The 15,330-nt window shown below is 34.4% G+C and overlaps 2 protein-coding genes across 3 annotated transcripts in view; one reads left to right on the forward strand and one right to left on the reverse strand.

Moving 5' to 3' along the window:
* Positions 1 to 5,434: 5,434 nt before the first annotated feature.
* Positions 5,435 to 9,743, forward strand: LOC116027948 (UDP-arabinose 4-epimerase 1-like). 2 transcript variants are annotated; one of them, XM_031269739.1, is made up of 11 exons: positions 5,435 to 5,639; positions 6,260 to 6,314; positions 6,460 to 6,617; positions 6,852 to 6,976; positions 7,152 to 7,265; positions 7,368 to 7,475; positions 7,572 to 7,663; positions 7,940 to 8,081; positions 8,172 to 8,266; positions 8,579 to 8,708; positions 9,082 to 9,743. In XM_031269739.1, exons 3-11 carry the CDS (start codon positions 6,557 to 6,559, stop codon positions 9,466 to 9,468), a joined length of 1,254 nt encoding a protein of 417 aa, XP_031125599.1. In that variant the 5' UTR covers positions 5,435 to 5,639; positions 6,260 to 6,314; positions 6,460 to 6,556; the 3' UTR covers positions 9,469 to 9,743. The 2 variants fall into 2 exon arrangements, with proteins under 2 accessions (XP_031125599.1, XP_031125597.1); XM_031269737.1 differs by lacking the exon at positions 6,260 to 6,314.
* A 2,934-nt stretch (positions 9,744 to 12,677) lies between these two features.
* LOC116026772 (mediator of RNA polymerase II transcription subunit 9) overlaps positions 12,678 to 15,330 on the reverse strand; it is a 5,903-nt gene continuing 3,250 nt past the window's right edge. Inside the window, exon 6 of the mRNA XM_031268161.1 lies at positions 12,678 to 13,199. The gene's annotated coding sequence lies outside the window, so the exon portion shown is untranslated. The remainder of the gene's footprint in view (positions 13,200 to 15,330) is intronic.

Raw genomic sequence — 15,330 nt, forward strand, 5'->3', positions numbered from 1 at the left:
CTATATATATATATATATATATATATATATAGAGTTCTATTATATTACTCTCAAATTCTACTCCTTCACTTTTACTCTATAATGTGGTAAAAAATGATTGAATAATTTTTATTATGTTGATCCCAAAAAAATGTCACCATTTGATGGCATGTTTGGTTGGATGTAGTTTGGCGGGAATTGCAATTCAGTGAATTTCCAAACTACAGTGTTTGGTTGGAGGGAATTGCAATTCTGCAGAATTGCAATTCCCTCCAAATGATGAATTACAATTCATGGGGTGCAATTCGGTGGAGAGGAGGGGCAATTTGTTGGTGTAAAGACAATTTTGCCCCTCCTCCATACCCTTTTGTCTTTTTAAAAAAAAATTTTTTGAAAGAATTATTATTATTATTATTATTTTGAAAGAATTATTATTATTTTATTATTATTTAAATGAATTATTATTATTATTATTATTATTATTATTATTATTATTAGTATTTTGAAAGAATTATTATTATTATTATTATTATTATTATTATTATTATTAGTAGTAGTAGTAGTAGTAGTGGTGGTGAAGGGTAAAATAAAAGAGAAAAGCTATAGTAAGTGCGATTCAAACCTGTGACATAACTACATAAGCTATTTAACATCATATTTAAAGTCTCAACCAACTAAACTATTTAAACATTTAGTGATTTATACATAAATATGGATTATATATATATATATATATATATATATATATATATATATATATATTATAACATTAACTTATATAATTTATTAATTAAATATAAAAATAAATAATATAAACATTGAGGGTGGGGTTACTTCATGCCATAAACATTAGTAGGTGATGGGGAATATCCCTTGGGTATCATGGCATACGGTCAGCCGGATCATCCATGGTCGATAACTCAGGATCTTGCAAATCGGTATTTTCCTCGGGTTCCACCGATCGACCATAAATTAATCATTTCTGACCATACTCAACAGCCGACCTCTCCAAAAGCCCCAACCTTGTTACTACTCCGAACCCCTCCTTGTAGCATGAGTTCGGCCCCACCTACCCTATAAATACCTAAAAGTATAAAGTGATCTCGTGCCACGTGTACGGCTATAACTCAGAATAAAAACACATTAGTGCATATCTTCCATGTGCCCAACATACCGAGCACACGGAACTTGCCCCCTCACCTACACTATAAATACCTGCATTGAATGCAAGGAGAGGACTTTGGGCTGGCTCTTTGGATGCCTAGGAAGAAGTCCGGCCTCTCACCATTAGTAAGCTTCCCAAGCACTTGAGAACCATTTATATGTCCAATCAATCTCGAAGTGAGTCAATATATATATATATATATACATACATACTGTATTGAGATCGGTATTTGTACGTAAATTAACACTATCATTAGGGTTTGAATTCTAGTTAGATTTTCTTGTTAGGATCCTTGTACGTAAAATTGTATAATTTAACGTTAAATCTTGAAATTAAATTGACTCGATTTATCTTTTTAGTGTCTGGAAGCAAGATCACGAAGATATAATCTAATAAAATCGAGAAATCAGGGTTATAAAAATATTAGAGTAAAAATATTACATCGCTCAATCCTCAATATGATTAGCACTTTACCCTTAATTGGATCGACCTAATACAAACACAGATTAATTTAAATTTAAAAAGAAAAACTTAAAATACTTCATATAATTAGAACATCCTCATAACACATCCTTTTCTAACTCAAAAAAAAATAAAATAGTAATAATAATTACATCGCTTTCTTTAAACATGAGAAACCCCACTATTACGTTGCCGCGTTCTCCGGCTTTAGTTATGCGTCTTTCCACCGTCATTGTACTTGGGCAATACAATGCGTTGAACAAATGAGCAATTGGCAATGGGTAATTGGGTATACGTAAACCACTTTTTGTTCAGATTAATATTTGTTTAAATATAATAAATATTTAATAATTTAAATTAAATAACCATTTTGAAACGAATACCGTAGAAATAAATATTAAATTTAAATGTAATAATTATACTATAAAAGGAATTTATACCTCTATTTTTAATAGATAATTGATGAGATTATAAAACAGTTCAACTAGTCCAATAATTTAAATAGTAACTTTAGACTTTGTTTGACATACACTTAGTTGAAAGTTGAAAGCTAAAAAGTTAGTAGTTAATAAACTAATTAATTGAAATTAAATTATTTGGTAAAATTAATTATTGAATTAGTTGATAAGTATAAAAAGACAAAAAAAAAAAGATAAATTAAGATATTATGATTTTGATTAATTAATGGTAGATGATGTCATTTTTGTAAATTAGTAAAGATTAAAAAAAAAAAAAAGGTTAAAAATTGGAGTAAAGGTACTTGGGATAAATATAAAAGTTTGTGACATGCATTATACTTGTGTTTGCCAATGAGTGCAAGTTTTGGCACAAAATTGCAATAGGGCATCATTTTTCATATAATATAATACAAATGTGATGATTGGTGTAATAAGAATTATTGGGGGAGTAGGGATCCAGCTAAGATACTTAACTCAAGATTTGATTAATCACATTAGCTGGTTAATAATAATATATAAATTATGTCACATGATATTATCCATCTCTCTAATAATTTCTCTTTTATGCTTGCAAGATAATATATAATTATTTAAGTCAAGTAGTTTTTTTTTTTTTTAAGTATAATTTGTCAAATAGTATGATATTTTGATGTGTTAAAATCTTTCCTAATTCAGTAACTGTATTGAACTTTAACTAATTTAAAATTGAGTTCTGTTTTTATTTCTTCTATGAAATTACGTATCACTGAGTATTACATAGGAGCAGAACATAACATACACTTAGATAGTGACTATGAATTTTTTTCGTCATCTCAAAATTTAAATAAGTATAACTAAAATAAATTTTAAAATGTAGGAATTGGGGATTGAATACACAGAGCGTCAATTGTCGGTAGGAAATAGTAAAATGATTTTATTTATTTATTTTTTATAAAAAAGACAAATTAGGAAGAAGGGGAGGTCCTCTAAAAATTTTGTAGTTAGTTTGCTCACCATTCTTCAAATGCATTTAAAAAATTGTACTAATTATTATTATAACTTTAAAGTAAGTAATTAGCAACTTATTAATAAAATATTAAAAGCTAAATACTAGCAATTAATCAGATAAAGTAATTTTGGGCACTAGTGTACAAGTATTTGGAGGCATTTGGGTTATTTGAGGCACAACCCATATATTATTAACCTCCTCCACCAAGTCTCAAGGGTAGGAGCTGTGGGGTCCTCGAGATTAGAATGTAATCATTTTTTGATAAAGAAATTTGGGAGTTTTACTATAATAATTACAATTTTATTATTATTTTATTGGGTGACGAAAGAAACACATAAGTACATAACCACTACTCTATAGTGTGCATTGTGTAAACCTTTCATGTGTAATAGCATACACCACCTATGAGACATACACATCAGAGGCCAGGTAAACTATACTAGAAAAACCATGTGCAACAAGTTTAATCAAGAGAGTATTGACAAAACTGCAATTACACCTTGATGTGGCTGATTGGTTATGGGAATGGTTTTTTTTTTTTTTTTTTTTTTTTTTGTGACGAGGGAAATCCACAACTATTATCTAAAAATGAACATTGAGTAAGCTCCATTCCTGTGTAATAGTTTGTTAATGATACAGGAGAGATAAAACATACTAAGAAAATCATGCGCAACGGACTCTATTGAGAACACATTATATTTTTTTCTTCTTTTTGTTTCTCTTTTGTCTGATGAATGAAGTGTACATTGCAAGAATATAAGTAGTAATTTTCAAAATTTAAGTTGCATAATAATTAGGTACACTATTTATGGGATGATAAAAGAACATAACAGATCTTAACTGTTTTTGCCCCACCCCCCCCCACCCCCAAAAAATTTTTTTTTTAAATTATCCAATTACTGCCCATTGCTTACAAATTTTCTAAGTCCTCATCAGCCATCACTTTGCTAATGATTCTGTTAAATGCTAGTGGGGTGAGGACAAAATTTGAGAAAGTGAAAAAAGAAATTAAAAAAAAAAAAGATTGGAAATTGAAGTAGAGAAAGGGGTTAAAAATGGAGACAAAAAATAGTAAAGAAGACACGTGTGGGCTATTATATGTGTTGTTATCATTAATATTTTGTTGTATGCCAATGTAAGAGATATAATTAACAAAATAAATTGGAATTTGAATTTATAAATACAAAATTATTTGGAATATAAGTATTTTATATAAAAATACAAGTAATATTAGTAAATGACAATAATATTGAGTGGTGTGAGTAAGTAAGTAGTTGTGAGGCGGATAAAGTACTATACGTAGATAGATAATGGTGAAAAAATAATTAGCGATTGTAATAAATATAATTGTGATAGTGGAACTATTAGGTGGTGATAGTGTATTATGAGTGGTAACGAGATACATAGATAGATGATAATAAAGATAAGTAGTAAATACATACAAATACTGGTGAGATTGGTAGGCACTAGGAGATAAGTAAATAAACAAGTCGGTAATAGTGACAATAAGTGAAGTATATATATTATTGTATTTGGAAAAAAGTGGTATTAAAAGAGAAAAAAAAAAACAAATAAGTTGGAATGAAGAATTCTTCTTTCAAATTTCAATTGACTTTAACCAGAAAAATTATTTTTAATTTGATAGAGAATTAAAAAATTAGACAAAATAAACTCGAATGCTATTTAAAATTTAATTAGACCTCGTTTGAGAGGATGACATGATGACTCTAGTTTTTACTTTTTACCATTTGTCAAAATAACGGCCAAAGCAAAACTTAATACGGAGTATACAATTGGAGAGGTGGACCACTCTCATTGAGTCATTGTTACCATTCTAATTTTACTATGGCAATTTATATTGTGGACCAGAATCCACGTAGCATTATGCATCATGAATTGAAATAATGAAGTATAAATTTATAGATACAGAATTTTATGACACAAAACACAAAAACACAAGATACATAACATAGCATTATGGACCAAAGTACAAAACTCATATTCGTAAAGTATAAAATTTCATAACACAAAAATACAAAAATATAACACAAGCCGCATACACATGCTATGTATTTACTTATTTTTCAAAACTGATTTAGGTACATAATTTGTGTTCATTGGCATAAAATTTCACAACACAATAAACAAAAGTTTATATCATAACTCATAAGACACAATTACTAATTTGTTATTGCTACAAAATTCACTCTCTTAACATACAAAATTGGAATTAGCACATTAATTAACTAATCATGATGTTGATACCGTATATACGTATTGTTATTTTGAATGGTTTACAGGGGGCAAGTGCAATATAATAAAGCGTGTGATGGGGGGCACACCATATGTCCATATGTGAATGTATGTATGTATTTGGAGTTTGAGTCTTCAAATTTCATTTCCATTTCATATAAACATAAACAAACACTTCTGCTTCTGTCCCCCCTCTGCACATGAAAGAAACTTCAAATCCCCAATTTCTCTCTCTCTCTCTCTAATCTCCATTGCCATTTCAAACCAGAGACCCTCAACAACAAGAAGGCCAGAGCGGACCACGCCATAGCTCCGTCTTCCTCCTTTCCTCGCTGTACGTTTCTCTCTCTTTTCCTTCTTCTCCGAGGCATGATCTAGCATTCTAGCTCCGCTCCCCTTTATCTTTTGCTACTTTTTTTAATTGTCGTTTGTGGGGTTTTCCTCTTTTGAGGGGAAAAGGTGGTTGTACGATGAATGCATTGAAGTCGTCGTCCTTTCGTCCCTTCCTAAGATAGGTTTTTTAATCATTGAAATACACACACCGGTTCGTACACACATATAAATGGCCTCACCGCAACACATTCCTATGTATTAATGCGTTTTTTTTTTAGGAAAGCTTTGTTTTTTCTGTTTTCTTTGTTTGATTTTTTGCTGGGTTTTTATTTTAATCGAAGGTGGTGTGCATTTTTTGATAATTCTGTCCGTTTAATTGGATTGTTCGCTTGTTTTTTGCTTGTAATTTGAAGTTAAATTTTGTTATTTCTTTTGGTTTTGTTTTTAACCACCGTAACGGGATCGTTGGGATTTCTTCATTCCCACACTGCAGCTTGACTTTTGTTTTCTTTTCAATCAAACGACCCTGTTCTGTGGTTTTAATTTTGGGTTCTTAATTGGAGCCATTAGATCCTCAAAGTTGGTGTTTTTCTTCAATTTTTTGTCGTTTTCCGTTTCTAGGAATTTTGGATTGTCTTTGAAGTTTCAGTGCTGTCTTAGGAATTGATGGATTATGGTATGCTTTTCATTTTGGGGACAATTGTTATTTCTTTGGGTTAAAAATTTCACTTTTTTTTTTTATTTTAATTTTTATTTACCATTTTTATTGTAATATTATGATCAATCATTATCAAGCCTCAATTTTGTAATCTTTCTTGCAGATTGATAGCTGCTTGCATTAAAGCCTTGAAGGAGGGGTTATCATATATATATTCCAATATTATTATTTAATAATTGTAGCATTGTAGAGCTTATCTAATGATGAACTTGCCCAGAACTAGAGCACAGCCAAGGCCTAATAGGCCTATGTCTTTAGGAGGTGAGCTTTCTACTTGCTATATAGGTATTTGTTCTTGTATATATGTACTCTCTGCTCAAATTATAGAAAGTCTTCTATTGTGGTAAATGAATGATTTTGGTATTTCAAATTGTATAAATTAAGTTAGTTTCTTCTCTAGCAGGTTTTGGTGGTTAAAAGTATTGTGGTTACTCTGATTGTTTATAAACTTTGTTTCTTCGTTTAGGTCTAAGATATTCTGGTTGTTATTTGTAGGTATGGATTATGTTGAACCCAAGAAACGGAGCAACTTTTTGGGGAAAATTCTTATGGCTGCTGTCCTTACAGCTCTATGTGTCCTTATGCTCAAGCAATCCCCTAATTTCAACACCTCGAGCCCTGTAATTCTTTGATTCATCTCTTTACATGTTACTTCAGTGTAGATTTCTCAAGTGATCTAACATGTTTGCTTCGTTGGACTGAACTCTACAAAAATTTACAATGTAAAAATCAAACGCATCGTTTTATAATTTTAAACTGACCCGTCCCATTTCTGTTTCTGCGTGTGTTTCTTAGTTTGCCCATCACGAACCAGGTGTTACTCATGTCTTAGTTACTGGAGGCGCTGGGTATATTGGTTCCCATGCTGCATTACGACTTCTTAAGGACTCATACCGTGTGACTATAGTGGTAAATATATCTCGAATATGCTTAAATAGTTGCTGTTGTAATTCTTTGCGGGGGTGCACCGTACACCTGTGCAGAACTTGATAGGAATCTCTCGTTTGACAGGACAACCTCTCGAGGGGAAACCTAGGTGCTATAAAGGTCCTGCAAGAACTATTTCCAGAGCCCGGGAGGCTTCAGTTTATATTCGCTGACCTTGGGGATGCCAAAAAGGTACCCTGAATCTGATATTTCTTGCGCTCATTTGTTTTTGTTATTGATTGCTTGAAATGTGCATCGGTCACTTACACTCCAATCAATCGTATTCAGGTTCAGAAGATATTTTCCGAGAATGCTTTTGATGCCGTGATGCATTTTGCAGCTGTAGCATATGTTGGAGAGAGCACCCTCGATCCTCTAAAGTAAGTTCTGATTTATATAAATAACCATAGCATATAGATATGCAGTCCAACATTTTATTGGCTGTGTGGCTCACAAGACAAGAAAATTAAATTCCTTTCACGTCTGATCTTGGAATGTTCTTTCAGTTTCAGACCTTCACTACTAACTGTTCTGACTACTAGAATATACAAACAGCCAGAAACCTTAGCTTTACATACAAGAAACTACCGAAACTAATAAATACACTAATATTCCATGTCTTATATATATATTACTTCTTATGTGTTCCGAATCAGGTATTACCACAATATCACATCAAATACGCTTGTTATATTAGAGGCTATAGCAGCACATGGAGTGCCTACTTTGATTTATTCGAGTACATGTGCAACATATGGAGAACCAGAAACTATGCCCATTACTGAAGAAACTCCACAGGTAAATGTAGTTTTTGGCTATGGATGCACGTTATGACAGCCAATTGCTAATGATACCCTTTTTTTTTTGTCTGTGTATATCATCTTATAGCTTCCAATCAATCCATATGGAAAAGCCAAGAAGATGGCTGAGGATATCATTCTTGATTTTCATAAAAACTCAAATATGGCTGTCATGATTTTGAGGTTTGTATTGAATTTTTTTTTTCTTTTGTAATTATTTGTCCTCTTTATCTATTTTCTTTTACTTGGTTTAGTGGTAGCCACAAAGGTGCTCAACCCCTGTCTTGATTTTGATTTCTTCAAATGAATCACTGAATATTTAGTTAACAAATCACAACTTTTGCCTATGCCTTACCAACAACGAAGTGCTATATCACTCCAAGTAGACTCCACTGTTATCTTTGGCTTCAAAGGATTCACTTTACGATTCTACTGTTAAGAAATCGGAACATCCAACTAGGCACCAAAACTTTTTTTTTTTTTTTTGAATTTCAGATACTTCAATGTGATTGGATCAGACCCAGAGGGAAGATTGGGAGAAGCTCCACGTCCAGAGCTTCGTGAACATGGGCGGATATCGGGTGCTTGTTTTGATGCTGCTCGTGGTATCATCCCTGGGCTAAAGGTCTGCTGACAAGATTTTTATCTTTCTTTTTTTTTTTTTTTTTTTTGAGTACTACTGACTCCGTTACAATGTAGTATCTGTTCATAGCTACTTTCTCAACCAAATGAAGCACAGAGAGCCAATATCGCCTCCACTGAGGCTCAAACTCACCCCCTCCCATGTGGGGGTGCAACCGGGTGCCACTAGACCACAAGGTCTTTGGCCAAGTTTGTTATCTTTGTACTCGAATTTGGAAATTCTAACAATCGACTTTTATCGTTCTGTTTCCAAACAAGTATATTCTGCTAGGTTTATTTAATCATGTTAAAACCGAGAAGAGTTTCAAAGATATGCTCAAGTAGTTATTCCCGTGACTTCACTATCTGTAATGCAGGTTAGGGGAACAGACTATAAGACAGGCGATGGGACGTGCATAAGGGATTACATTGATGTTACCGATCTTGTCGATGCTCATGTGAAAGCTCTGGAGAAAGCAAGCCCCGGGAACGTTGGAATCTACAATGTAGGCACGGGAATAGGCAAATCAGTAAAGGAGTTCGTGGAGGCGTGCAAGAAAGCAACGGGGGTACCCATTAAAGTGGACTACCTTCCCCGTCGACCAGGCGATTACGCAGAAGTGTACAGCGACCCAACCAAGATCAGGCGCGAGCTAAACTGGACCGCAAAACACACCGATCTTCAAGAGAGCCTGCAGGTCGCGTGGAGTTGGCAGAAGTCGCATCTTAACGGCTATGGTTCGCCTTTGGCGATGGCTGTGTAAATTGTCTGGAATTTTAACTGTGAAAGAGTCACAAGAACCCCCAACACAGCTTAGTTTTTGGCCTAGTAAAATTAGTGTTTTCTAGTGGAGTTAGGTGTTTGAGGCAGAGGGGTTCCAACAAATTTTTTTTTCTTTCACAGCTAAATTTGATGATATAGTACCATAGTGGTGTATGTAATTCGTCCATTTATTTTATGTATCTATTTATGTATTTAATACAAATGCCTAGTCTAGATTAATAATAATAGATGTTCTCTTCAAGGTTTCGCCCTTCACTTCTCTATCTCTTTAAATATGGCATTTAGTATATTCACTAGAGTTGCGCTTGTAAAATTTGACTCTTATGGATGTAATGTGCGGTGAAAATTGCGAATGGTTGTTAACTATATATGCTATCTTGAATGTTATCATTTTTTATTAGGGTAAACCATATAATTAGGGTCGAAAATGTTTGTTTTGGGTGTTGCCAAGTTTCAAACAACCTTAACTTTCATACTTGGGTGAGGTCATAACTAATAATGAGTTGCCAAGTTTTGAATTTGTGATGGGACAAATTAAGTACTCTGTAGTAAAATGAAAGGTGGATGAGTTTTTGAACTGAAGAGTTTTCAAATTTGAAGTTGTCTGTTGTTAGGTAGGTTCTTCCGTTTTGGTGGTGCATTGAAAGAATTGTATCTTTTTAGTACTACTTCAAGTGGGTAGAAAGCAAAAATAATGTTTTTTTTTCTTTGAAAGAAGAGAGAGAATTGCACCGATGGAGAGTGAATAGTATATAATTACAAATTTAGTGATATGACATTTTAAAAGTGAGAGAAGATTGCAAGGGTGAAGATAGTCTTAAATGTATGAATTTTGATGATTGCAACTGTAGATACATATCACAAAAAACAAGGTAATTCGAGGTTTCCAAATGTGAAAAATAAGATAGTTTGAGTTTTCTAAATGTAGTGAACAGTGGATGGCAAAGCAATAGTCATTGTTTTGTTCTTTAATTTAGAGAAAAATATGTCGTCACTCCCTGAATGTACGTTTTGAGTAAAATCCGCCTTGTAATTTTAACTTACAAATGATCACAATGATATAAATCAATCTAAGTTTCCATAATTGATCGGCTCAAACTAAGAAGTAATAGTCATTGTTTTGTTCTACACAGGAGCAGATCTACAGTGGGGGCTGCTGCCTCCTTTCCCCCACCCTATCCCCATCCCCATCCCCCGCCTCCTTTCCCCCACCCTATCCCCATCCCCATCCCCATTCCCATTCCCATCCCCATCCACATATATATAGTATTCCTTGTGTATATATAGTACATGTTTAGATATAAATAAAATATACAGATACAAATAATCAAAAGATAAGTTAGATAAGATGATAAGTTATTTCACCTAAGAAAGGTAAAGAGGTCAAATCTCACTGGAATTTCTGTTTTTATTTTTTAGAATATAAGATAATATATGATTTATAATATATTTTCTATTCATATCATTTTATCAAATTAATTATATTTTATATTTTGTTATAAGTATTTTTTTTAATAAAGTTTTATAATGGGTTTTAATTTTTCACTCATATCCAAAAATATTTATGGTTATGCTTCTAAATATTTCATTTTTATTTTTCAAACTCTCTCTTTTGTTTTAACCTTTCACCCTCACTCGACAAATTTTCTAAATGTGCCCCTAATTCTACACCACGACAACTCTGTATTCTTTGCACAACCACTTAGGCCATCTCCATTAGAAGATCAATTTTGTTGAGTTTTTTCAAACCTAAAAACTAGAGATGGAGATTTTAACAAATATGAAGGGTAGATTTTAGAAAAATTTTCCTCCTGCAAAATGAGAGGTTTTGGCAGAGATGTGGGTCTCGCCTGAGGAGGAATTGGCGCAGCCGCGTTGACAACAAACTGCGTGCACGGCTTGGCATGTTATGTTAAGAAATTTTTTTTTTCTTTTTAAATTCAGATTTTATTTATTTATTTTTTTTTTCGTTCCCATATTTTTCCTTTTCTAATCACACCTATAAAACTCCTCAAAAACCGGTCACTATCGAGGAAAACCTTAATGTGATGGTATTCTTTGACCAAGCTCAACGAATTTCTGAAGCATCATCCATTCATCCCATAAACATTGGGATTACAAATTGACTCAAGACATTACAATTTACAAGATCCAGTGGTTGCCCAAAACAGGTGCAATAAAGAGGCTATGCAAGCTAGCCACTACAAATCTCTCAGAATACAGCAAATGCAAGAGAAGCAATGAATATTATTGGGAGTTGGGAGTAGCTTATTTCCAAATCACAACTTGGGATACTGAGAATGAATAGATGACTTGATTAATGAAATGAAAGAAACAGGGACAAGCACCCATAGCCACCAGGCCCACCACTCTAACTCCAATTGCTCTAATGGCTTCTTGGTTAAGTAGAGCTTTAGAGCTTCTAGTTCTAGCAACTACGGCTACAATATTTCCTAGAGAAACCATTTGGGATGAGAAAATATCAAACAAATTGAAAACCACTTTGAACACAATAGAGTTCTTCCTATATTCCCTGACAAGGTTGTAAAAGGCTCTAGGCACTCATCAAGTTGTGGATGGGCAAAGAGTTGCCACTTAGGTTTCTTAATAAGTTTTTTAATTACATTTGATAAACAATAAAACATTTAAATCTAACCCTAGCCCAAAACTTAAAAGTCTAGCCTAAACCCAAATTCTCCAATGAGTAAAAATCTAATCCTTAATTTTTATTCTAATTTCAAGTCCAAAAAATTTCATATTTCCACCAATGAAGCATTGACATCTCTCTACAACTTCATCAATTACAACTTCATCAATGACAATAAGTAGATGACTTCCAAGCAACGATAACAAGTTGTAACAATGGCTTTGATGCGCAAAGGAAATTCAACCGTCCAACAAGACGAGGAGCTCTACAAAGGCAATGGGTGAAACATCGTGCTACAACTACGACGATGGGCAACCAAGCAATGGCCAACGAGCGACTACGATGATATAAACTCTGGCAAAGGCAGCATCGGCACATAAAGGGAAAAAAAAAAGGGTAAACTTATCTGACTAGTCGGTCAACTAGTTAGATAACTGCCTAAACGGGGGCTCCTACATTAGAATCACATCAGCCTAGGTGCGACTATGCCGATTTTTGTAACGTTCATAGAACACAAAATACTAAAACACGACCCACCAGAATAAATAAACCTCAGAGAATGTATTATCATCATTCAAGCACGAAAAATCTTAAAGGGCATTTCTTGTTCTAAACAAATGAGGAAGAGAATGGGAAGAATATCAAGGATCCTACTATCAATGTAAACTTTTAGTTGAAATGATCACATTTTAATATGACATGAAACCAAATAAAAAGGAACACTTGTGATATATATCCTAATCTAGGAGGATATCTAGTATACTGCAGAAAAACGTTACTCAAAAGTCAAAACTATTTCTGCAACGATCAGGACTGACCTTGAGGGAGCCATTTTTCGAGAAACCACGTTTTTTTTTTTTTTGGAATTTGTTCGCTAGGATCTGGCACAAAGCTAAGAAAAATTGTGTTTGTCAGGTTTGACCATTTGATGTCTCCAAAAACAACTGCACAGCAAATTACAGAAGGCTGCAACAGCAACTGTCTTTCTTGACTACATTCAGAATATCATTGCAACTGCTGGCTGCTATTCCCATAACTTCCTAGGATGATATATTACTCTACACCTGTAAAAAGAGACCAACTTTTCAGTAGAAAGAAACTGCAAAGGAAAACACATTATAGCAGCACCATAAAGGCAATGCGCATTAAGAGTTTCAGAATCAATCAGATATTCTGTATTGTTATATAGCAACACAACCACACAAAATACATGGAAGAGCATTATTGCCAAACAGTCATCTTATTTGTATTAACCTATTGAGCATTAACCAAATGTTTGCTAGTTGACCATTACATGATGGAAGTAAGCCATGGAAACCACATCTCTGAAAACAAATTTAAGGTTGCTTAGATCTTCCCTTCTCACTCCCCAGACCCTGGCATGATGAAGAAATCTTACACACCGGGTTGAGTATTTTGATATGACACAGGAAATCAAGGAATATAAAGCAAGATTGATTCTCTCAATAATTCTGATTGATTGGCAGTTTGAATATTATTCTTTTGCCTCCACTATTTTTTTTTGTTAATTTTGGTTATTATTCCTTTCTATTTTTATGATTGTTGATTGCATGTAAATCCTTCTATATGACTAAGGATTTCATTGCTAATAAAACACAATAGAATGAAACCAAAATTAAGAAGGAAAACTCTCACAAATTTCAAGTTATTTTCCCCCTCCCTCCACTTCCACAGTGATCCCTGTTGACGCAAGCTTTTGCCTGTGGGCATAACATTTTGGTTTCATTACCAGGTGTGAGAATCAATCTTGCTTTATTTTCCTTGACTTCTTCTGTATCATCAAAATGGTGGAAACTCTGTTAAACAGCCATCATCTTTGGAAACTTCATGAGTCCTTCATCAATCATTTTACCACCTACTTTGCCAGCCGGGGCACCGATCTCCTCACACCAACTCAAGAACTCTATTTCACCAACACGTATACATTGGAGCGGGAGAAAGAGGACACTGCAACCTAGTGACCTACCACACGAATGTCTACGCCAAAGGGGTTCAAAATGCCCAGCAATTCTTGTAGCAAACCTCCAAAGCTTTGTGTACACTTCGCTTCAGGCCGCCTTGAAGCCGGAGGCACAAAGGCTAGGGCACCAGCGAACCACCTTCTCCTACTCTGAGGTGAGCAACTACTCTAGCGAGCATCCCTTCCCCGGAGAATGCTCGGGCAGGCATGTTTCCCCGCTCTCTTTTCCCCTCTCAATTGCTTTTTATTTTTATTGCTATGTTGAGATATTTGCATAGTGGCGCAAGGCATGGCAACCGGTGAACCTCCTTCTCCTTCTCTGAGGTGTGCAACCACTCTACTCCGGCGAGCCTCCCTTCTCTGGCAAACCTCTCCAAAATCTTCAATAGGTTCTTGTCCAACCCCAAAAGTAATCATTTAAACCTTTTTTGTCTGCTTTGTTTGATCTTTTGATGATCTATGTATTAATGCTCATGTAAGGGCTTGTTTCCCTAACAGATTCCAAACTCCAAAGAACCTACAAATTCTCCAGTGAACAAAATCCCAAAAACCGAATCTAGTTCATAACAGTTTCTGGACAACTCAATGTTGAAACATATGCTACTGCCCTAAATGATGTATACTCTCTTATCTATTCTTTATTTGTTTGTTTATTATTTTTCCTGTGGTGTATAGCTCTTTGAATATCCCTATTGACAAGGATCTGTTTCAATCTTGCCATTTGTGTTACTTTTAAAGTCTCATTGAATTGTTTGGTTTACACACAGGTCTATATACATTTGGTTGCAAAGGGGAGTGATGATATGACATAGGAAATCAAGGAAAATAAAGCAAGATTGATTCTCTCAATTATTCTGATTGATTGGCAGTTTGAATTTTATTCTATTTCCTTTACAAGTTTACAATTGTTTGGTAATTTTGGTTATTATTCTTGTCCATTTTTATGATGGTTGAATGCATGTAAATCTTTCTATATAAGTTGGGATTTCTTTGCTAATAAAACACAGCAGAATTAAGCCAAAAATCAAGGAGAAGGATAATTCTAAAAAAAAAAGAGTTATTTTCACTATTCTTCCTTCACCCCCCCCCCCCCCCCCCCCCCCCCCCCCCCCCCCCCCCCCCCCCCCCCCCCCCCCCCCCCCCCCCCCCCCCCCCCCCCCCCCCCCCCCCCCCCCCCCCCCCCCCCCCCCCCCCCCCCCCCCCCCCCCCCCCCC

Source organism: Ipomoea triloba, chromosome 8 (genome assembly GCF_003576645.1).
Source record: "Ipomoea triloba cultivar NCNSP0323 chromosome 8, ASM357664v1".
Classification (NCBI taxonomy): Eukaryota; Viridiplantae; Streptophyta; class Magnoliopsida; order Solanales; family Convolvulaceae; genus Ipomoea; species Ipomoea triloba.